At 42.6% G+C, this 22,492-nt stretch overlaps 1 protein-coding gene across 1 annotated transcript; it reads left to right on the forward strand.

The window, feature by feature from the left end:
• Window positions 1-6: 6 nt before the first annotated feature.
• On the forward strand, window positions 7-21,813 carry Nsdhl (NAD(P) dependent 3-beta-hydroxysteroid dehydrogenase NSDHL). The gene is made up of 8 exons (XM_090326763.1): window positions 7-150; window positions 3,743-3,857; window positions 6,145-6,303; window positions 12,662-12,808; window positions 16,030-16,158; window positions 17,455-17,597; window positions 18,936-19,038; window positions 19,965-21,813. Exons 2-8 carry the CDS (start codon window positions 3,786-3,788, stop codon window positions 20,295-20,297), a joined length of 1,086 nt encoding a protein of 361 aa, XP_090182889.1. The 5' UTR covers window positions 7-150; window positions 3,743-3,785; the 3' UTR covers window positions 20,298-21,813.
• Window positions 21,814-22,492: the final 679 nt, after the last annotated feature.

Below are 22,492 nucleotides of genomic sequence, written 5' to 3' on the forward strand. Positions count from 1 at the left end.
TGACCAATCGTCTTGCTGGAGGAACCTCGGCTGATTCTCGGCTCACAACGACGCGGGGAAAAGGGTGGAAACGACTCTTTCCGCATCTGTATCTCCGAGTGAACCAGCTACAAGCAAGCTGAGGCTGCACGGTACGGAGCCCACAGACTGGTAAGAGTCACTGTCTTATCCTTGGAGGCCGGTTTGTGTCTGCAGCAAGGCTGGGCAAAGGGTTGGGTGGGATAACCTACGTCTGAGTTAGGGAAACCTGTCACAAAGGGGCCAGAAAACGTGGGAACAGGACTGCACTTGAACCGCATCTGACACCCGTCAAGGGGAAAGCGGAATTGTGCACAGTTGTCGCCGAAGTTTATAGAGCAGATATCGAACAAATTTGTACCTTTAAGAAAAAAAAATCCATTCAGCTGTCACCTGATCCAAGGCATTCCGGAATGGTAAGCTGGGATTCTTGGAAATAAAAAGATTGAAGTGAGACGTCAGCTACCATGGAGGGTCAAGACGTTATTACGGTACACTTTGACATCTAAACTTTTCAGCCAAAAATAAAGAAGCACCCTCGGTTACATAGTCATCCCAGTTTTGAAAGTGAGACATTTGCTTCTAGAATTAAAACTTAAGTGTAAGCTGAATAGGAGCCCTCCTCCTGGATCTGAATGTCCTGGGGCCTCTAATCACCTTCCCCTTCAACTTGAGGGAAAGGAATTTAGCCCAAGTTTTTCAGAGTAGGTCATATTATCACTTCATAAATATAAGTTTTGCCCTTTCCTCTCTTCCACTTTGAGCAGTGAACCTCCTTCCAAAACTGTCACATTTGATTCTCTCCCCCCCTTGCTCGCCCTCTCTCTTTTCCTCTTCCCTTTCTCTCCCACCCCCTTCTCCCTCCTCTCTCACCTGCAGCTACTGGGACTTGAACTCAGATCCTGAATGTTATCCCGAAGCTCCACCTCTCAAGATTCTCAGTCTAGTACTTAAACCACAACTCCACTTCCAACATTCTGCAGGTTACTAGGACATAACAGACTCACAGATTTTCTTTCCTATGCTACTTTGAACCACCATCTTCAGATCTCAAGCTTCTGAGTTACTAGGATTCCAAGTTGAGCCACCAGAAACTGGCTTCTTTTGTTATTTATTGCACCTCCACTAGGAGAAGAATCTTCATTTATTTTATTTCTGATACTCTGCACTCAGCCCTGATCTACCATTCTAATCTTCCTAATGACCAGCACTGGTGAAATCAGCCTCTTGTTTCATAAACTTCCCATGATTACAGAGTAAAGTTCATATTGATTTCCTGCCTAGGCTCACCCCTGTGGACTTCCTGTGCCTCTATATCCTGTGCTGTAATTTCAATAACTGTCTTTCAAAGGTCAACCTATTTAATGTTTTGCCTCTGACCTGTAATGCTATTGGGAGATTATAGAACTTGTAAGAGCTAGGGGCCTAGTGGAAGAAAGTTAGGCCCATCTGAGACAAAAGAATTATGACTCCCACTCTTCTTTTTTCTTTGCTTACTGGCCACCATGAACTTAAAAGCCAGCTTCCTGCACTATATATTCCCAGCATTATATACTGTGCCACCATAGACCCAAAGCATCAGGACCCAGTAATCATCAACCAAAACTCCTAAAACTGTCAGCCAAAATAAATTATTGCTTTTTTTTGTACTGGCTGTCTCAGGTGGAAAGTTGCTTAACCATGCTTGCTTCCCAAGCAGCATTGCAACAACCTGACACAGTACGAGTAACAAATGCAAATTCTAACTAGGGTATGTGCCAACTGTGGGATCCCAAACAATTCCCTTAACCTTTCTGAGCCTATTTCTTATCTGTTAACTGACATTAGGACTGTCTAAGTGAATGCTTTTTGAACTCTAATGGGATATATACTATATAGAAAAGCCTGACATGCCGGGAGTTTGGCCTAGTGGTTAAAGTGCTTGCCTAGCATGCATGAAGACCCAGGTTCGATTCCTCGGCACCACATGCATAGAAAAAAGCCAGAAATGGTGCTGAGGCTCAAGTGGAAGAGCTCTAGCCTTGAGAAAGTCCAAGGACAGTGCTCAGGCCCTGAGCTCAAGCCCAGGACTGGGGGAAAAAAATTTAAAAAAAAAAAGCCTGACATTTAGCAGCTCTCCATTTTCTGGTTTATGATTGTCATTTCCCCTTCTGGCTTGCCTTGGGCCTTAGGATGGCTAATCATCATCACACTATAGCCAAAGAGATCTGGTTGTGGCACTCAGTCTGCCTGCAATTGCCAGGTATATATAGCCACTCTGTGTCATCAACTTTGCTCCCAGTCGTGCTTCACACTTGTAGTGACACAGCTTATCACACTTACCAAAACATATTGGTTCTGTGCCACCAACTCATTCTTCCCACCTCACCTGACACACTAGTGTACCTACGTTCTGTAGACTTATTCTTCTTGGGGTCCAAACAGTTTTGTGATTCTTTCTTACTCCCTGTCTCCCCTACAGTATGGTGGGTTCCTTGAAGGGCTATTTGGTTTTTGCCTAGCTGGCTTTGGTGGCTTGTGAATGCAAGAATGTTCTACAAGTTATGGCTCTGCTTGTATCCCTAGGGATTTGTTTTAGCCTCACAGCAGCTCTGGGTAGACAGGAAGAATGGCTGTTTACTACCTGTGGTGTGTTATCTAGCAGCAATAGAGTAATCCACTACAGTCATTGAAACCTACGGTGAACACCAGATACATGCCGAGGGAGCAGCTCATCTTTCCTGTCTACTGGGCTTCCCACAGGGGCAAGTTAAGCTGGTCTTTGGAAAATTCACTTTGGAAATGGTATAGCAGGAGCTGACATCACAGGTACACTGAAGGTTCCTGAGAAAATTCAAAACCAGGCATTCTGAGTCCTAAAAGGAAACGAACAAGAGAGACTAACTACTCTAAAATCTCAGGTCTCTGGATTGGCCCAGTATAGTACTGGGACACTTGAGATGTAATGCCCTTTGACCACTGATCTTAATTCATGCTTCCTCTGCTTTATCAGATCTTTGCATTCTGAAAACAGAGGCCTTAATTCATTTTTCTATTTGTTTTCTTTGGCTAGCGCTTTATTTCTTTCTTACAGGGCTCCTGCTTTGGAATATTTTCAAGAAAATACACATAAAAGGGTGTGCTGACATCAGGTGACTCTTTCCCAGTGTTGTATAGGTTGCAGAGCCTGAGAGAGTTGGTAATGGATGATGAATATTCCAAGCTCAGTTCTCCATATTGGGATTCCACACCCAGTGGGACTAGTGGAACTTGGGTTTCCCAACTCTTCTCAATTGAATCTTTTGGAGAGTTGCATTTCTCCATGGTTTGAAGCCAGCCTGGGCAAGAAAGTCCAGGAGATTCTTATCTCTAATGACTGGAGTAGCTTTTTATAGTTCATGAAAGGGGTACGCCCTTAAATTCTGAACTCCTACCCTGTGCACCATCTAATGAATACCGCAAGTGACAGAATAATGGAGACTTGTGTCATAGAAAAAGCTTTATTTCAAATAAGCATTCTTATTGCAACTGGTAAATGAGGTTTTTTGACTGTTTTCCAATTTGCCTCTAATCTAGGTACATGGTGAGTTATGGGCCCAGTCCTGGCCCTCCTCATAGGAATATGATCTGGGTGCTTGAGCCAGCAGCCTCAGCTATAATTCAACTATCTGAAAATTTAGCACCTGCCCGAAACACTAACAGCTAAAGCAATAACAGTATTGCCTATCTCTGAATCTGTCTTTAGGAAGAAGAAAAGTTGATTGCATAAAATCATAATTTGAATCGCAATGGAACACACAGTTGCTGAGCCAGCCAGAGACCGAGGGACACAAATGTTTGTGACAGAGGATATTCCTCAAGTGAGTATTGCCATGAAAATGGTTAGCAAAAATCACATAGGAGATAATCAGGTCTATGTGTACTAGCAAACCATTGGTATTGCCCAGTACACTCAGAATGCACTTTAAGGTGGGTGCTAAAGGCTGTCCTGTAATCCTAACTACTCAGAGGGCTTGAGTTCTGGGAGATCGTGGTTTGAAGCCAGCTTAGGCAGACAGATCTATGATAGTCTATCTCTAATGAACCACAAAAAAATGCTGGACTGGAGGTGTGGCTCACATGATAGCAAGAAAGCCAAGCAAGGAATACAAAGAAGACCCCAAGTTAAAGCCCTGGCACCAAAACATACATATAGCACATTTGCTAAATTAGTCAATACAGGATGTATTTTTTGTGCCATTCCTAGGGCTTGAACTCAGGGCCTAAGCACTCTCCTTGGGCTTTTTTCCTCAAAGCTACCACTGTGCCTCTTGTGCCACAGCACCACTTCTGGATTTTTTTTCTGCATATGTAGTACGAAGGAATCAAACCTGGGTCTTTGTGCATGTAGGCAAGCACCCTACCACTAGGCCAAACTCCTGGCCCCTGTACTGGATGTATTTTATATGATATATATTTATTAAATAAGTCAGTACTGGGTGTATCTTATAGAAAAAATTTACATATATTTATTTAAGATATAGCAGTTATTTATTCCTGAACAGCAAACTACATCACAGTGCAGTGGTTTAAAACAACATCCAGGTGGAGGCTGGGGGCTCACTCCTGTAATCTGAATAGCTACTCAAGAGGCTAAAATCTGGAGGATTACAGTTGGAAGCCAGCCCAGACAGAAAAGTCTGTGAGACTTCAACTTCAACTAACCACTCAAAGCCAGAGTGGACGCATGGCTCAAGGGGTGGAGTGCCAGTTAGCAAGTTGGAGGCCCTAAATTTTTCAATAATTTCTTTGGTCCTGACTACAATTTAGGGTAGGCGCAATTGGGAGACTGATTACTGGTCTCCCATGGGCTCATCCATGTCACTGCAGTCACATGAGGACCCCCCAGGACTCACACAGGCTGTTTGCAGTAGTTACTAGGTTGATATGATACAGCTCTTGGTCTTCATATAGACTTTAGTAGACTGCTGTGGGTTTCCTGGTAGATTAGCAGAAACTTTTCTAGAGGGAGGCAGTGGCAGATGCTAGGCTTCCTAAGATCTAGCTAGTGTTCCAAATCTTAGAAAACACTTGAAGGATCTACGGAGCCTAGTCAAGCCTCCTGGTATGTCTTCACGCCTGTAATCCCAGCTGCTCAGGAAGCTGAGATGTGAGGATCATGCTTCAAAGTCAGCTCAGAGACAAAAGTCTGTAAGATTCTTATACCCAGTTAACCAAGAAAAAGGTAGAAGTAGAGCTGTGGCTCAAGTGGTACAATGCTAACCTTTAGCAAAAAAGCTCAGTGACAACACCCAGGCCCTGAGTTCATGCTCCAAGACCAGCACACACAGAGAAAAAAAATGTAATTATGGATCACCGAGTTGTTTATGTGGAGCTCTTCTGGGCCTCTGTCTCAAGCCACTTATTACCCGCAGTTCCTTTTAACTAATTTAAGATTTTCTTGCTATTTGGCAGTTACAAAAAATCATACCAAACTGCCATGTTCACCAAATCTCCAATTTTTATCTTCGTCATAATATCATCTTTATTTCACTGACTTGATAGGAAATAAGAGTTGTAAATTTAAAGTACTAAAAAAGAACACTTTTATCTTTTATACATTTTCTGTATAAAATTGTTCTAAAAAAATAAGCCTGCGAACAACAAAGTAAATGAAAACGGTTGGAGAATATCCAGTAGCCTGATCATCGTCTTTACCTCCAGATTATATTGCAATTAAATTTGTTGGTCTTCAAAGCTTCCTTTCTTTTTATAGATTCCCCATTGCTGAGTGTGGCTACGTGGTTCCAATCTGGTATTCTGTTGTTCTCAGTTACTCTTGCCAGCTGTGGCCACATTCTCAAATGGCTATACATTGATATACTTTTGTTGTTGTCGTCATCGATGAAGAGGAGGAGTAGTAGTTATTGCCTTTGTTGTTTCTGTGTATGTATGTGAGTTTTATTTTTTTATTTATTTATTTTGCCTGAGAAAAGCATCCAAGGATGAGACATAATTATAGGTAGTTTAATTTGCTTGTCCTGGACCTAAAGCATGGATTGGTAATGTTCCTTCTGTTGTGTCCGTGGCTCATGATGTATGAACCTGGACTCTTTATTACTTCTGATTCTCATTCTACTGGTCTTGGCCAACCGTCTCTTTCCACAGGCCAAGAAGTGTACAGTGATTGGAGGCTCTGGGTTCCTGGGACAGTACATGGTGGAGCAGTTGCTGGCAAGAGGCTACACTGTCAATGTCTTCGATATTCGCCAAGGGTTTGACAATCCCCGTGTGCACTTCTTTTTGGGTGACCTCTGCAACCAACAGGTAATGGACCCTGCAGCCTTCTTGATCCCAAGCAAGAGACTAGACACTTAAACCATGCAACAATTTTAGTGCGTGACACAAAACTCCTTTTCAAGAATGTTAAGTTAGAAGAAAGAACTTAACACACAACACATTTTCACTACTCCCCATGAATGTGTGTCTGTGTCTGTGTGTAACATCGACTGTCATGGGAGAGCTAGACCAGCTGCAGTCCACACATTAATGAGCAGAAGGGGTTGTGTACCCAGAGAGTTTTTGCTAAACAAGACATGGATTGGCCACTGGTATGTTGAGTGCTGAGTCATAGGGGATCCACTGCCTTTTAGTTGAGATTTATAACTCATAAACCCTTAAATTTCAAGCATGCAGTTTTGTGGTTTTCAGTATATCCAAAAAGCTATGCAAACATTAGTGACTGTCTAATTCTAGAACATTTTTGTGATGCCAAAAAAAAAACTTGCGCTCATCCACTTCCAGTTTCTTCTCTTTCTCTGTCTTTCCTTTCTCCCGTTTATTTTCTCTCCCCTCCCTTTCCCCCACTTTCTGTCTTCTACACCACACCTTCTGTTCCCTGACAACCCCTGTTCTGTTTTCAGTCTCAGCCTCCTAATTCTAGTAATGTCAACGGCATCTTGTACTTTCCTTAGTGGTCTGCTAGGATGTCATACTTACTCATTTCTCCTCTGATCTCACGATTACCCCTTCTCAGGCTCCTTTACTGTCTTCCTTACCTTTTGTAGGCTCCAGGCTTGCTTCTGATCTCTCTTCCCCAAGTACAGTCAGTGGCATAGTGAGCCCTTCCCAGTTGTAGTTTCAGTATCATCTAGAAGCTGCTAAAGCCCTGGCTGACTCTGCCTAACACATAGTTCTCATACCCTCCTCTGACTATGACAGCCAAAGTATGTCACAGGCATTCCTGCCTGCCCAACTTCCTGCCACATCCTCCTCCTCTGACACAGCAAGCTTATTCCTACAGTCTTCTCATGTCCAGAAACAGCCTAGTGTCTTTCCTTAGATTCACCCTAAAGTCCTTTCATCCCTTCTGTCTCATTTATCAGCAGATTATGCTGACTCTGTTCATCATCCAGCATCTTGTTACCCATTTTGGGGGGCCACCCTGGTCTAACTCATGATGATGATCTACCACTGTTAATGCAGAAATTACGTGTCTTCACTTCTCCGTATAGAAGCCTTCAATGGCAATCTAATCTATTTGAAGCAAATGACAATGGCTTATATAATCACATAGTGTGGGCCTCACTCCTCCCATGTTCCCCTCATTGTTCTGTTCCAGGCACACTGGCCGCCTTACTGCATCTGAAACTCACCAGCTAGATTTCTGTGTCAGGCTCTGTATCTTGCTTCCTTTTCTCCTAGGAATGGTATTCTTGGAAAACAGAACTTGCTTCCTAACTTCCTGTAAGCACCTGAGAACCATGGGCAGGAGCTACAGCGTTCTATTACTATTTGCTTCCTTATTTGTCCTTTCCACCATAGTAGCTGCATAAAGACTTTTGATCACTGCTACATCCATTCAAAGGAACAAGCATTCTTAGGAAGCTTTACGTTCTCTACAAAATGCTATGTGATATATAAAACATACATTTGTGTACACACATACATATACATATATATGCATACTTTCTTCATTTCTAGGAAGTCCTTTACATATTGACTGCTCTCATTCTCCCTGTTCTCTTGTTATAGTGTCTTTGAAGGACATAGGTGGAGTCTTCCATTGTATTGTTCTCTTAACTTTTCTGTCATGTGTTCTGTCTCATTTTCTCTTGGTACTATTTTCTAGATAGCTTGCCATGTATGCAGTCAGGACCAATGTTGTCTCATCTTTAGACCCTCATATTACTTTGAACCCAATTCTAGTCTATCATTTTATCTGTAAATGTTTCAGTATTTGGATCCAAAAGGTAAAAAAATATTCCATGATCACATCTCAAAGATGCTCTCAACAATTCTTTAATATATCAGCCCTTATCTATATATCCCTAAAAGTCTCTTCTGCTCAGTGCTAGCACTCTACCACTTTGAGCCACAGCTCTTCTTCCAAGTTTTGAGGGCTGAATTGGAGATTAGAGTTTCTTGAGGACGTTCTTATCCATAATAACTTTCAACTATGATCATCAGAACTCAGCCTCTCAGGTAGCTAGGATTATAGGCGTGAGAAATTATAGAATGCAGCAAAATGAAGACTAGTATTCAGTTGAAAAGTTTAAGTCTTTTCATTTGCAAGATCCCACATACCTATTTTAAAGCCTGTTTGTTTAGTAAGAATTATGTTTCTTGGGCTGTAGCATTGCCCATTATCTGCATTTTGCTCACTGCATCCCCACAGTGGTAATATATGTCCCTCTGCCATCTGCTATTTACAGGAAACAGGTCTCAGAAGGCACTGTCAAGTAAGTCAGGTGACCACTAGCCACTCTTTGCTATCATGTATTTCCAATAGGCAAGTCTGCACTGAGAGTATAAAATCTCAACAGTATAAAAAGTTAAAAGGTATGAAAATGGAAATATGAAATGCACAGCAGATTTTATTGCTTGCTATGTAAATATAAACATTACAAAATTTGGAGTGTTATCCATGGCTTACTATAATGTAAAAAGACTAGACTTGAATTTAATCCACTTTTTCCCTCCAGTGCATTATCAGTATCTATGTGAGATGCAGTTTGGCATTGTTTCCACAATTCGAGCCATATACATTAGAATTCATCACTAAGTGTGAGCCATATAATTTCTAACACCACATTTCAGGAAGAATCCTTACCCCATACCTGGGTAATGGAATGCTGCACAGAGAGGCCTAGAAGACCAAGCAGATAGACCTCACTGGATTACCCTTTTACTCTGGTAGTCTTACAACAGACCCTTTTTATCCAGCCACATTGATACACACTTGTGTGTGCATCAGTCCCACATATATGATGGAACAGCAGAGTGGGGCACCAAAGACAGCATGGAAGCTCTGCATTTGATCCCCCCATCATTCTATCTGTACATCTTTCTGTCCGTATCCTTTATAATAACTTTTGTAGGAAAGTACTAAGCATGAATGTTTCTTGACTTCTGTGAGCTTGTCAAAATCAGTAAATGTAAGGAAGCAATTGGAGAGTGTAGCTCAGTGGTACAGTCCTTGCCCACTGTGTGCAGGGGTTCTGGGTTCCATCCCTAGTACCATAAAAGTGTAGGATTGGGAAAACTCCAGTCTTCACCCAGTGAAACCATCTGGGCTTTTGAGAGTGGCATCTGATGTGGGCCTCAGTTACCTAGCTCTCATCTGTAGGACCTGACAGATAGCATCCACACTGAATAAAATTAGAGGATGCTTGGGTGGTACCTGCACTACACTATAGCTTTCTTGCTTGGTGAGGGGGAAACCACACACCTCTGGTATCACATTGATCTGGCTGTGGGAATAGGAGACACTGAGTGGGAGCCAGATTTTAATCCATATAATCAGATACTCCCTATCTTCCCCACTTCCCCATTAATAACAGTGAGCTTAGTAATTTCCATAGGATCAAATTAATGAGGACATATCAAAAGGACCAAGGATCCAACTTGGGGTGTTCTACTGCCAAATTTTGGCCATTTTGAGACTCAAAAATGAAAATAAGAATGATACTAGATTGTAAAATGTTAAATTTTAAAAAAAAATCCACACGTCTATAGAAATGAACTTTCTGAGCAGGACACTACTGTCTTATGCCTTTAATCCTAGCTACTCAGGAGGCTGAGATCTGAGGATCAAGGTTCATAGCCAGGCTGGGCAGGAAAGTCCGTGGTATTTATCTCCAATGAACCACCACAAAACTGGAAGTGGAGCTGTGGCTCAAAGTGATGAGTCCTCACCTTGAGTGAAAAAGCTCAGGGATAGTGGCCATGCCCTAAGTTCAAACCTCATTATTGACCAAAGAAGGAAGGAAGGTAGGGAAGGAAAAGGTTTTGTGTAAAGAGAAATTGTACTTTGCAGAAGAATGCCACCGAAAGAATATAAAGGGTCTATCCAAAAGGTAAATGTCCCTGTTTGCCACTAGGATGCTGAGAGGTGTCCAGGCTGGGAGCATCAGCATCACCACACATTGCTTGTTAGTTGTAAGAAAGAAAGATACGTTTTGGGTGACCAGATTCTTCCAGCCCACACCTTTATCTAATGATCCAACACCATCAGCAACAATAGAACAAACATGTGCCATCCAAGGTATGCCTACCCTGAGGACCAACTACACTAATGTGCAGTTCCTACCAAAACTATTATGTACTAAGGGAATCACAAGGAAATAGACAAATACAAGTTGATGGACAGACTGTAAAATAACCAACCTGAACACTGGGCATTGTGGCTCATGCCTGTAATCCTAGCTACTCAGGGGGCTAAGATCTGAGGGTCCTGGTTCAATGCTAGCCCAGGCACAAAAACACGTCATTTGAAATATGATATAAAAATCAATGTTAATAAATTCTTTAATAAAAATGACCTGAGACTATTATCTCCAAGTAACCTCTAGAAAACGGGAAGTATGGCTTGGGTCAAGTGTAGGGCTGTAGCCTTGAGGTAAAGAGCTCAGGGACAGCATCCAGGCCAAGTTCAAGCCCCATGACCCACAAAAAAAAAAAACCTGACCTGTTAGAAAATGGAAGTGTTATAAAACACAGGAAAAGAAATACAGGAAATTATCCCAGATTAAGAGAGATGAAAAAAACAGAAGGACCAAGTACAATATGCAATAGTCAGTGGATACAAGACCCCTCCAAAACATAAAAATGATTATGAAAGACATTGTCAAGACAGAAACTTGAAACTAAAGTAATTGTTGGATAAGAGTATCTAATGTGTTGATTTCTGCTTTGTGTGCATTCTTTTGTGGTTATTTGAGAGAACATCTTTGTTCTTAAGAACCAGGTGAAAAGTTTCAAAGGCCTGCACCCAACTCTTGAATGGTTTCCAAGTGAAATTGTGTGTGAACTAAGAAAAAAAATTGTGACAAAAATATCAATTGGTAAACTAAGACACGTGATCTGTAATTGTCTTCCACTAGTGATAACTGTGAAACAGACTAAGAACACATTACTTCATTAAGATTTGGATAAATGTTGACTGCTATCATTCTCTCATCAGTTACTCAAATCTTTGTAATGCACCCAGATTCAGTGATTCGTTTTTCCCTTTAAGTGTTTTTTCAAACACACACACACACAGAAAATTTTTGTAGTGTCAAGGCTTTAATTCAGGGCTTTGTCCACAATTTAATAAATAATTCTTACTGTTTTGTGGGGAGGGGATTGTGTGCACATGCGCATTTGCATGCCAGTAGTGGGGCTTACTGGACACTGTCCCTGAGCTTTATTGCTTAAGGATACTGCAATACCACTTGAGCCACAGCTATACTTCTGGGGTTTTGGTAGATAAGAGTCTCATGATCTTCCTTGCTCCCAATATCTTTGAACTATGATCCTCATACCTCAGCCTCCTGCACCTGAGTAGCTATATTACAGGCATTGAGCCACCAACACCCAGGTAAAAAATAATTCTTATTCTTACTGATGATAAAACTGCCCCTTCTTGACTAGCCGAAGCTTCTACATGTTGGTTCGTGAGTTCTTTTATCATGTGTCCAGTAGCTTTGCAAGCTATTTCCTGTCTCCAATCTGCAACTAGCCGTTTCTCTCAGGAGAATTGCTATAGTCTATGTAGTTTCGCAGGAAAGATTGCATGATTGCATTGCCTGTTTTTAGTATTTTGAGTGATGTGTGACATTTCAATATAATTTATATTTCCGTCTATGAATTGACCTTCATCGAGTGGGATTTTATCTACTAGATCCACTGAACATGTAAAGGAGTAGTACATCCATCTATATTATAGGCTTCTCATACTTCAAATCCATTTTTATTGGAGACTAGTTAATATAGCAAGGACAATTAAAATAGCCAGGCACCGGTGGCTCATGCCTGTAATCCTAACTACTCAGGATGCTAAGATCCGAGGATCACAGTTCCAAACCAGCCCAGGCAGGAAAGTCCATGAGATTCTTATCTCCAGTGAACCACCAGGAAACCAGAAGTTGCACTGCGGCTCAAAGTGGTAGAGGGTAGCCTAGAACTGAAGAGGTCAGGGACAGTACCCATGTTCTAAGCCCCATGAGCAACAAAAATTTAAAAATTAAGTGTATACCTTGGTTTCTGTCCCATGTACTTCTGTATTGCTTGAATGTTTTACAAGAGTATGTTTCTGTGATTATAGAATTTTTAAGTCAGCAGATTGGAAAGTGAAAATATGAGAAGCTTGTTGACCTGCCCAAAGCTAGAGGGATTCTTTTGTGTGTGTTTGCTTTTTCAGGACCTGTACCCAGCTCTGAAAGGTGTAAGCACAGTTTTCCACTGTGCATCACCCCCACCATCCAGTAACAACAAGGAACTCTTTTATAGAGTGAATTTCACTGGCACCAAGAATGTCATTGAAACCTGCAAAAAGGCTGGGGTTCAGGTAAGGGGAAAGCTTCAAGCAGTATTGTCAAGAATATGCACTGGCTTATGAGGGGATTCTACTTGCTCTCTTCCTCAGCTTACCCAGAGCACTTCTTAAATATTGTAAAGATCTTAGAAATTCAGCCCTGGTTGTCATGAAGGACTACTTGCAAAGGCCAATTGGGATTTTAATATTCTAAATACATACAAAGAGACCCCTAGGTTCTTTGATCAGAGAGCTATGAAATTTAGACATTGTATGTATTTTCCATTGTGACCGTGTATGTGACCATTTAAGTATGCCTTTCAGCTATTTGCAGTATACATTCCATGACATTATGTTCATGTTGTTGTGCAACTATTAACACCATCTGTGTCTAGAGCTTGTACCTAACAGAAATTGTGCACCTCATAGACAGTCTCATCATTATTCCCTCCCCTTAACCTCTGGCAATCACTGTGTCTTTATGAATTGGTCTACTTTAAAGCACTCACATGAGTGTCCTTATACAATATTTGTCCTTTTGTGATAGTCTCATTTCACTTACTGTAATGTCATCAAGCTTCATCCATGATGTAGCATGTGTCAGAATTTCCCTTTTGAGGAATGACATATTATTTTCCTTCATCCATCTGAACACATGTGTTGCTTTAAGCTTTGCACTATTCTGAATGATGTTACTGTAAACTTGGGTGTACACATATCTGTCCCAGTTCCTGTGTTCTTTTGGATCTGTACCCAGAAGTGAGATTTCTGGGCTTGGCTATACAGTAATACTGTATTTAATGTTTTGAGGGCCCACCACATCGTTTTCCTAATTTTCCATTTGTATGTGTGGACAGGGATGCATGTGTGCATCCTGGTAATAGGGCTTGAACTGTGGCCTGGGCACTGTCCCTGAACTTTTTTGCTTAAGACTAGTGCTCATTTTTCAGAGTTTCCTTGTGTTTTAAAAGAGAAAACCATTATTAGGTGCTGGTGGCCTACACCTATAGTCCTAGTTATTTGGGAGACTAAAAACAGGAAGATCATGCATTGAGGCCAACCTGAAAGAAAAGTTTGCAAGGCTCATTTGTAACCCATAGCTGCGAACAGTGGCATTCACCTGTCATCCATACTTTTGCAGGAGCCTGAGATTGGAACAATCAAGGTTCTAGCCTAAGAAAAGTACATAAGACTCCATCTCAACAGAGGGAAGGTAGACACAACAGCATATGCCTGTCATATCAGCTAAGATAGAAAGGCTGAAATAGGTGATTTGCAGTCCAGACACTATCTTAAAAATAACCAGCAAAGTAGCACTGCAGGCGTGGCTCAATAGTAGAGCACCTACCTAGCAAGTATGGGAGAGGAAAAATATTGTGCTCATTTGTAGCAAATAGCAATGTATGATTCAGGCCTAAGGGGATATGCATTTCCATCACATGGTAGCTTGCTGCACTGTTAGCAATTCTGGTCCTCAGATGGCATTGCCAGCATTCCCATCCACTGAGTGTAACAGTTCCCTGTAGTGATGTATGCCACAGGACTGAGTCACTGGGGACAGAACTTGGAGGGAGTTGGGGGCTTTGCTCCTGAGTCCTCGTGTAGTTGCCAGCATATTTATTAGCCACTGGCCCAGCACGAATAGGCATCCAATGAACTCTTCTGGACTTCAATCAGTTAATGCAAGTAGCCATTAAGTTCCATGATCCGCATGCCATGGGTATTCCTGTCCTACGTGAGCCTTATCCTGGGCTCTCCCTTCAGCAACACTGGCCTCTGTAAAGTCTGTGTCTCAGCATAGGGCTCAGATCTCCTGAGCAGCTAGGTCTGCAAGTGTGAGTCCCTGGGGCTTAACAGAGGACTGTTGTAAATGTACTGAACTAGGTAATTTCACACAGAATTCTTAATCTTCTTAATAGTTAAGTTCCTATCCATAAGTATAAGATATCTCCTTACTTGATCCGTTTCAGTGGAGTTTTGTTTTTTGTTGTTGTTGTTTCTCTGCAGTAGGTACCAGCCCAGGTAGGGCTTTGTCACTTGTGGTTAAAAAGAGCACGTGGGCAGGCGGCCCGAGTTATGCGTGAGCCCTCAGTGGAGTTGTATTCTGTACTGCATAAAGGTTTTCAGTTTATACCTGTGTATCTCATTTTTGATACTTTTAAATTATATATTAACTATTGCTAATGTTTAAGAGTGTGGCTTTTATGTTACATTTCTAATTATTGCTAATATTTAAGAATTTGATTAATTTTTACACACTGAATTTGAATTCCATAAATTTGCTGAAGTCTTTGCATGTTTTTGCCTATGTTTACTGTGTAGATATTTTGATCTTCGTTTCAAAGAGTTATAATGCTGTATTCATCTTATCCTCCACCACTGTGGCTAGGACTTCTACAAGAATCTTTAATAAAAGGGTAAAAACATGATATGAGCTGATGGTTTCCAGTTAGATAAGCTGCTCTTAACCAGAAGCTTGGGGCCATTCAGAATAGCTTTCTTCTAATTTGCTTTTCCTTTTTTTTGTTTTTCTTTTTTGGTAGTGCTTCCTGGGATTGAACCCAGGGCTCATATGTGCTAGGCAAGTGCTGTGCTTGGAAAGCATTTCTAAAGTTACATACATGCACATATACAAGCATTTGCATGTGTTTGTATATGTATGCTTACGTGGCAAGGCTGGTATCAGACTAACCAGTGACCTTTTCTTTTTCCAGTCCTGCGGCTTGAGCTCAGGGCCTGAGTACTAGCCCTGAGCTGCTTTGTGCTCAAGGCAAGTGCTCTACAACTTGACCCATAGCACCACTTCCAGCTTTTTTCAGTAGTTTATTGTAGATAAGTCTCTCATACGAACTTTTATGCCCAGGCTAACTTCAAACTGAGATCCTCAGATCTCAGCCTCCAAGGATTGAAAGTGCAAGCCACTGGTGCCTTGCTTGACTGGTGAACTTTTACAGCTAAACATGTCCTTAGAATTTTGTGGAAATGAAAATAAAATCATGAAATCCATTGTTTTCGATTGTAATGTTATAATGTGTTTGGAACCCCCATCGATGTGAGTGAGGGTGTTAATGTTTGTATTAACTTTAGAAGACGAGATGCAATTTGACAAATGACTTGTGCAGTGCTTCATGTGTGGGGCTAGGAAAGAGGGATGGGAGTAGGTTTCATTTCATTCTTGCTCATCCATGATCCTTCAGCTGTTGGAATTGTAATCATACTTGACTTGGACTTTCTTTTAAATCTTCCTCTGGCAGAAACTCATTTTAACCAGCAGTGCCAGTGTCACCTTTGAGGGCACCGACATCAAAAATGGAACTGAAGACCTCCCTTATGCCATGAAACCCATTGACTACTACACAGAGACCAAGATCTTACAGGAGAAAGTATGTATTTTGAACTAATTGAGTGAGTGGACATGTGAAGGATTTCCATTTGCAAGAAAAAATATATATGAACATGGGAAGTAAGGTAATGTGGATACAATAGAATTTTCAGTTAAGAGTAGAATACTCTGAGAGTATTATATTTTCTGTGAACTACCTCCTTTAACCTTCACAATGATCCTGTTAGGGAATTATTACTATTGTCAGATTACAGATGAAGATGTTGATTTACACAGGGATCCAGAACCTTGAGCCAGGGACACTTGATTTTCATGTAGCTAGGCCATCTTGAGGTTCTAGGTCTCCCACCCAGAGCTGAACTAGCCAAGGCTCAGCAGCTTCAAGCAGATGCCCTCAGTGTCACTGACGTGGACTTTGTGGTGCTCACCTAGATATCCTTCCAATCCCTGTTTTAACCAAGCATAGATAGAGCAAATGCTTTAGGAAGTTTTGTTCCTTTTGAGCTAAAACCTCATTGCCCTGTGTAGTCCTGCATCACTAAACAGTGTGAGGCGTGCACTGTAAGTTGATTTCTGTCACTGTGGAAATGTCATGCACTTAGACAAACTAAGATGATATATTTCTAAGAGACTACCATGCTATATGCATGTGTTGATTAAAGTTTTATGTGATACATGATGATTGTGCCCTTGTGTTCTAGTGTTCCATACAGTCCCACAGAGGACATTTATTCTCTCTCTCTCTCCCCCGCCCCTTTCCCTCTCCCTCTCCCTCTCCTGTCTCCCTCCCCCACCCTGTGGTGGTGATAGAAAGAACCGCTGCTCTGTAGGAGCTCCCCTCCTTTTGCCATATTTCTCCCAGGCTTTGCACTTCACACATTCAGTCCTCTCCGATGCAAACCCACTTGGGTTTGTCTCCTACATGCACTGTCTCAGCGTGGCCTGGGCAGCCTAAGCCTGGGGGAGATGTGCAGCCAGCACACGTCTCTGATGGTGGCAGCCTCACTGAAGGCTTGTGACTGACTCATTAACAGTAACTCTCCGATCTTTTCCACAGACTGCTCCAAAGTACATCTGCTGAATTCATCTGTACATTCTAGCCTTTAAATCCAACACTAGGCTTTTGATGTCGTCTTTCTGGGTTTTACCCAAGTCTCCTGTTTGGCCTGTTTATACCAGTGACTAGTGAGAGTTATCCCAAAGCAGATAAACAGGCAGCCTGGTAGCCTACAGATGTGCAAACCACACTGTCTGGGTCCTATGTGCTCCCCACCCAGTCACACCATCTTGACAGACTGAAATGACAATGTACACATCCTTCTGCTCTCTTCTTCAGGCAGTGTTAGACGCCAATGATCCTGAGGAAAATTTCTTAACCATAGCCATCCGACCTCATGGCATTTTTGGTCCAAGGGATCCCCAGCTGGTCCCCATTCTCATCGATGCAGCCAAGAAGGGGAAGATGAAATTCATGATTGGGTAAGCACACCGCGTTTCTTTTCCATCATTCCTTGATTCAGGTGAAGACACATGCAGAGATAACTTGGCGAATGGTGTTACTGGCTTAGAATATTCAGGCTGGTGGAGCAAAATACCTTAACCTGAGTAACTTAACAAACAGCAGAAATGTATTGCTCACTGTTGTGGAGGCCAAGAAGTCTGAAATTGAGGCATCAACAAAGCTGATGTGTGGTAAGAGCCTGCTCCTCATACAGTTCCCTATTGTGTATCCTCATGCGGCACATGGGCAAACAGGCCTCTTTTGTAAGGGCACTGGTCACATTCATGAGAGCAGAGCGCTTATGGCCTCATCAGCGTCAAAGTCCCCAGCTCTTAATACCAACACAGTGCAGTGGAGATGAGGTTCCAATAGACAAAGATTGTGAGGACACAGACGTTCAGTAACCGGTTCCCTGTGTATTCATTGTGTCCAGCTGCCATAACAAATTACCATAGACATAATACTTAAACCAATAGAAATTGGTTTTGTCAGTTATAGAAGCCATAGGTCCACTATGTAGATGTTAGAAAGGTTAGTTGCTTCTATAAGGTGTGTGAAAAAAATCTGTTAGAGGCTTCTCTGAGCTTCTAGTGATTGCCAACAGTCGTCGATGTTCCCTGCTTATCAATATACCCATCACTCCTATCTGTGCCCCCATTTTCATATGGCCGTCCTCTTTCATTTCTGTGTCCAAATTTTCCTCTTATAAGCACGAGTCATTGGACTTAAGGCATATCCTGCTCCATCACCTTAGCGAGTTGTATGTGCAAAGACCCTACTTCACATAAGGTCACATTCATAAGCCCCTGAGGGTCAGGAGTTTGGGGAGGACACTATCCAATTGTATGTGTGGACCCTCTTGTGTAGGATGAGAAAAATCTTTCTTTTCCTGTTTGGAAAGTAGAGAATGTGAGCCTCAGTGGTTACAGTTACTTAGAGTCAAGGACTAAGGCCCTGACTGATTGCATCTAGAAGGAAAAATGTAGGGTATTACAGATGTTCCAAGCACAACATGCCCTAGAGGTGACAGTCAGGGTGGCTGTCTCCCAGATGTGTCCTTTTCCTCCATCTCTTTGGATCCTCCTCCTTTCCATTTCTTTCCCCGTGATGCTGGTCAGGGTGGAATGAGATAGGCAGGATGCTAAGCTACCATACTCATTGGTTGGCCCTTAAATATTCTGCATTCCCCCCAGGGCCCTCCTAGAATGCCTGGTCTGCCAAGCTTCTTCTGTTACAGACATCTAGATGCGACAGTGGTTGTGCCCACGTCCACGGGCACTTCCATTCTGACTGAGCCATTCCTTGTACATCTACAGAAATGGGGAGAACTTGGTGGACTTCACCTTTGTGGAGAATGTGGTTCATGGACATATCCTGGCTGCAGAGCACCTCTCCCACAATTCAGCCCTGGGCGGAAAGGTAAGGCTTCTCCCAGAATTTAGGGCACCCCTTGGTCAAGGTTGAGGCCCTCCAGTTGGAAGTTCTGTATTATTATAATTCACATATGTTGGGATAAACAAAATGCCAGAGTCAGTGAGCTGTGTACCTGTGGTCAAACACTGAGGACACCATTCTCAGTAGAGCTTGATAGAGTGCTTTTCCATCGAAGTGAACCCTCCATGCTGGTCCCCATGTCCACTGGGCGGGATGCTGACTCCAACTGTTCCTCCTACTTGACCCCTCAGTGTGTGTTTCTTATCTGGGATCACTCATGCTCACACTGCTCAGGCCTGTCACCCCTTTCATTGGGTGATTGATCTTGAAATGTTATGTGCAGCATGCAGAGCAGAAATTAAAGAACCTGCTTCCTCCCCTGACCCCAGGGCTTCTCCATTTTTCTGTGTTTCTCATTCCTACGTTTGGAATCCCCGTTTTCAGTCTTTTTATTGTGAATGTCAGCTGTTTTCCCATTCGTAACATTAGTGGCACTTGGGAAGCAGGTGAGTGTGGCTTACTTTAGAATAAGCATAGCAGGTTTGGGGAATGTGGTATACAGATAAGATCAATTTTACCATGGTCAATAATAAAATTAGCAAGCATAATGTTTCCATGTACAACCTAACTTTCTCTTATGATCCTACAAGCATGCATCTGACTTTCATTCCCCTGAATGCTGTCCATTTACAGAGCTGAAGGCAGACTGTCGTAGACTGTAGCGACTGAGCACATAGGGGGTTGTTCTATTCATTCACCTCATTGTTTAGCTGTTTTGATAAGGAGCTGTAACAGACAAGCAATGAGCTGTTTTCCCTCAGTTGGAGTTGAGACTTGAGCTGGCAACTGTAGCTGAGCTTGGGGGCCCCAGCAGCAGGGAAGAGGGTTCTAACTTCTTGTTCCTTCACCAGGCATTTCACATCACCAACGATGAACCCATCCCTTTCTGGACGTTCCTGTCTCGTATCCTCACAGGCCTCAATTATGAGGCCCCCAAGTATCACATCCCCTACTGCGTGGCCTACTACCTGTCCCTCCTGCTGTCACTCGTGGTGATGGTGCTCAGGCCTGTCATCCAACTCCACCCCACTTTCACACCTATTCGGGTTGCACTGGCTGGCACATGCCACTACTACAGCTGCGACAAAGCCAAAAAGGTCATGGGCTACCAGCCTGTGGTCACCCTGGATGACGCCGTGGAGCGGACGGTGCAGAGTTTCCACCACCTGCGGAAGGTCAAGTGAGGCACCCTGGAAACCAGGCCATTTCACTGCATGTCCTCATCTGCTGAAAACCAATGAACTAATAGTCTTCAGTCAGGTTTTTTTCGGAGCTTATAAACTTCTTACTAATAGAGGAAAGCATGTTCTGTCCCCTCCGTGACTGTGAAAGTGACAAGAAGAGCAGGTACTGGCTTCCTATTTCTTAAAACAGGAAGCATCCTGTTCTGTTTTGTATTTTCTTTCCCCCCCCCCATGAACTCCCCCACATTCCTTACCACAAAGACCATCCTGAAGGCACTCATTTCATTCCTTTTACATGATCCAGGAGGATCATGGGAAAGCAACAACCCATTTGCTCATTAAGGGAGGGGGACCACACTATTTCCATGCAAACCAGTACAGAGTGGAAGCCTACTGTGGGAGGGCCTACACCTTAACAATAACCTGGAAGCAAAAGAAAAGTGGTAGGCACATGACTGAGATTCCCAATGCAGTGATGTCATGTAATCACAGCATAAATGACTATAATCCCCATTAATCCCTAAGGGGAATGAACACCCCTGGTTTTCCCCCTCCTACTGTGCTTTCAAGTTGTCTTTCAGGGGCAGTTATATTACCTGCCTACTTTGTTTATTCCAGAAAACATTACCAATAGCATCCTGTCATCATTTTTAGAGTAAGATGGTGATCTGGCCCACCAGTGTGATGATGTTCACGTAAGCTGTTAGCTCCTCCCTAGTGGTGAATGTAAGACTAGGAGACAGTGAGCCAAAGACAAGAGCCCCCTTCATCTCCTTGGAGTTTTGACAGAACCTTTCAGGCTTACTTCCAAAGAAGAGCAGTTTTTAAATTTTCAGCTTTTCCTATTTTCTGGTCAAATTCTGCTTATAGAGACTGGTTTCTTCTCACACTAATGGAAATGTAATAATATTAAACAATTCTAATTTTCTTCTTTGTGTTTCTCCAAGAGTAAGGAGCTCGGATTGAGGAGAGAGCAACCCCGCTAGACCCACAGGACAGTGAGATACAAATGTAAATAAGACAGTGTCTTATGCAATGGTGTTGACCTGCTGAGCCTCTGTAATAGCAGACATGAGATGATATTCTCACTTAGGATGAATGGGATGAATTCACAAGGAAGTGGTCCAGCTTGGGCAGGGCAGGCGGTTCATTGAGGTGAACCTGGAAGAATGAGGAAATGGCCAGCAGATAAAGAGTTTTGGATGACATTTCAGATGGAAGAAGTCAATAGTTTGGCCTAGTTTAATTAACAGCATGTCGTATTTCTCAGCAGTACAAATAATCATGGTGTTTCTTGCACTCATGGTTTGCTTAATTCAGAAGCGAGCAGGCTGGTTTGGGGTAAGGGGTTGGAAACAACAGGATTTGGTCAAGATTAATAATGATACAAGAAGCAGGGAAGCTTGCTTTGGAAAGAGGGTCCAAGAGAGGCAGAATCAGTGTCCTTTCCATGTGTGTTCCTGAGTAGACTATTTTACTGTGAGGTGATTTCAAAACAGGGAAGGAATGGAAGCCATGTAGAGGCAGTGAGTCCTCTAGCCCCAGCCTTCCAGAATTTCTGTCTACTAACAAAGAATGTTGCTCCCTCCCTGTCAAATATTCTTGGCTTGCTGTGTGAAAAGTTCTCCCTCTTTACCCTCCTTCCTAAGTATGCTGAGACTGGAAGACTTACTTACAGAAGAAAGACCAATTCTCACATTGGCCACAAGGGGGAGCTCCAAAGAAAAGAAACTACAATGAAGAGCACTGAAGGCAGTTAACAGAACCTGGGTTACTTATCAAGGGCTCTGATCTCCGAGGCCAGTGAGCCCCAGGTTACCCATTGAGATTCAAGCTGTTTACTGAAGGAAAGATGCCAAGCCAGTCAGGTAAGAAGGCAGTTAGGACATAGAGTCCAATCTGAGATGCCCTAACCTGAAGGACTCAAAAACCCATATAGTTAGGAACTTTGAGGGGGGAAAAAGGGAATGGGAACCTCTATTCTAGTATACAACTCATTTTCAAATAGTGCAGGACCCAAAGTAGAGTTTCACCTTTCCAGACCTACCCCCTATCCACCCAGCCCCAGGGGAAAAATTTGTAGTCAGTAGTAGGGCTTGAACTCAGCCTCAGGGCTGTTCCGGAGCTCTTTTGCTCAAGGCTATCTACCTCTACCACTTGAGTTACAGTGCGTGGTTTATTGGAAATAAGAATAA

Source organism: Megascapheus bottae, chromosome X, assembly GCF_031878675.1.
Source record: "Megascapheus bottae isolate mThoBot1 chromosome X, mThoBot2.hap1, whole genome shotgun sequence".
Classification (NCBI taxonomy): Eukaryota; Metazoa; Chordata; class Mammalia; order Rodentia; family Geomyidae; genus Megascapheus; species Megascapheus bottae.

Bases quoted from the DNA above. Each gene is read 5' to 3' on its own strand.
- Nsdhl (XM_090326763.1), top strand. From the start codon at position 3,786: ATGGAACACACAGTTGCTGAGCCAGCCAGAGACCGAGGGACACAAATG. The intron at 16,159-17,454 runs GTATGTATTTTG...TCTCTTCTTCAG, and splicing joins CCAAGATCTTACAGGAGAAA to GCAGTGTTAGACGCCAATGA. The intron at 17,598-18,935 runs GTAAGCACACCG...GTACATCTACAG, and splicing joins AAGATGAAATTCATGATTGG to AAATGGGGAGAACTTGGTGG.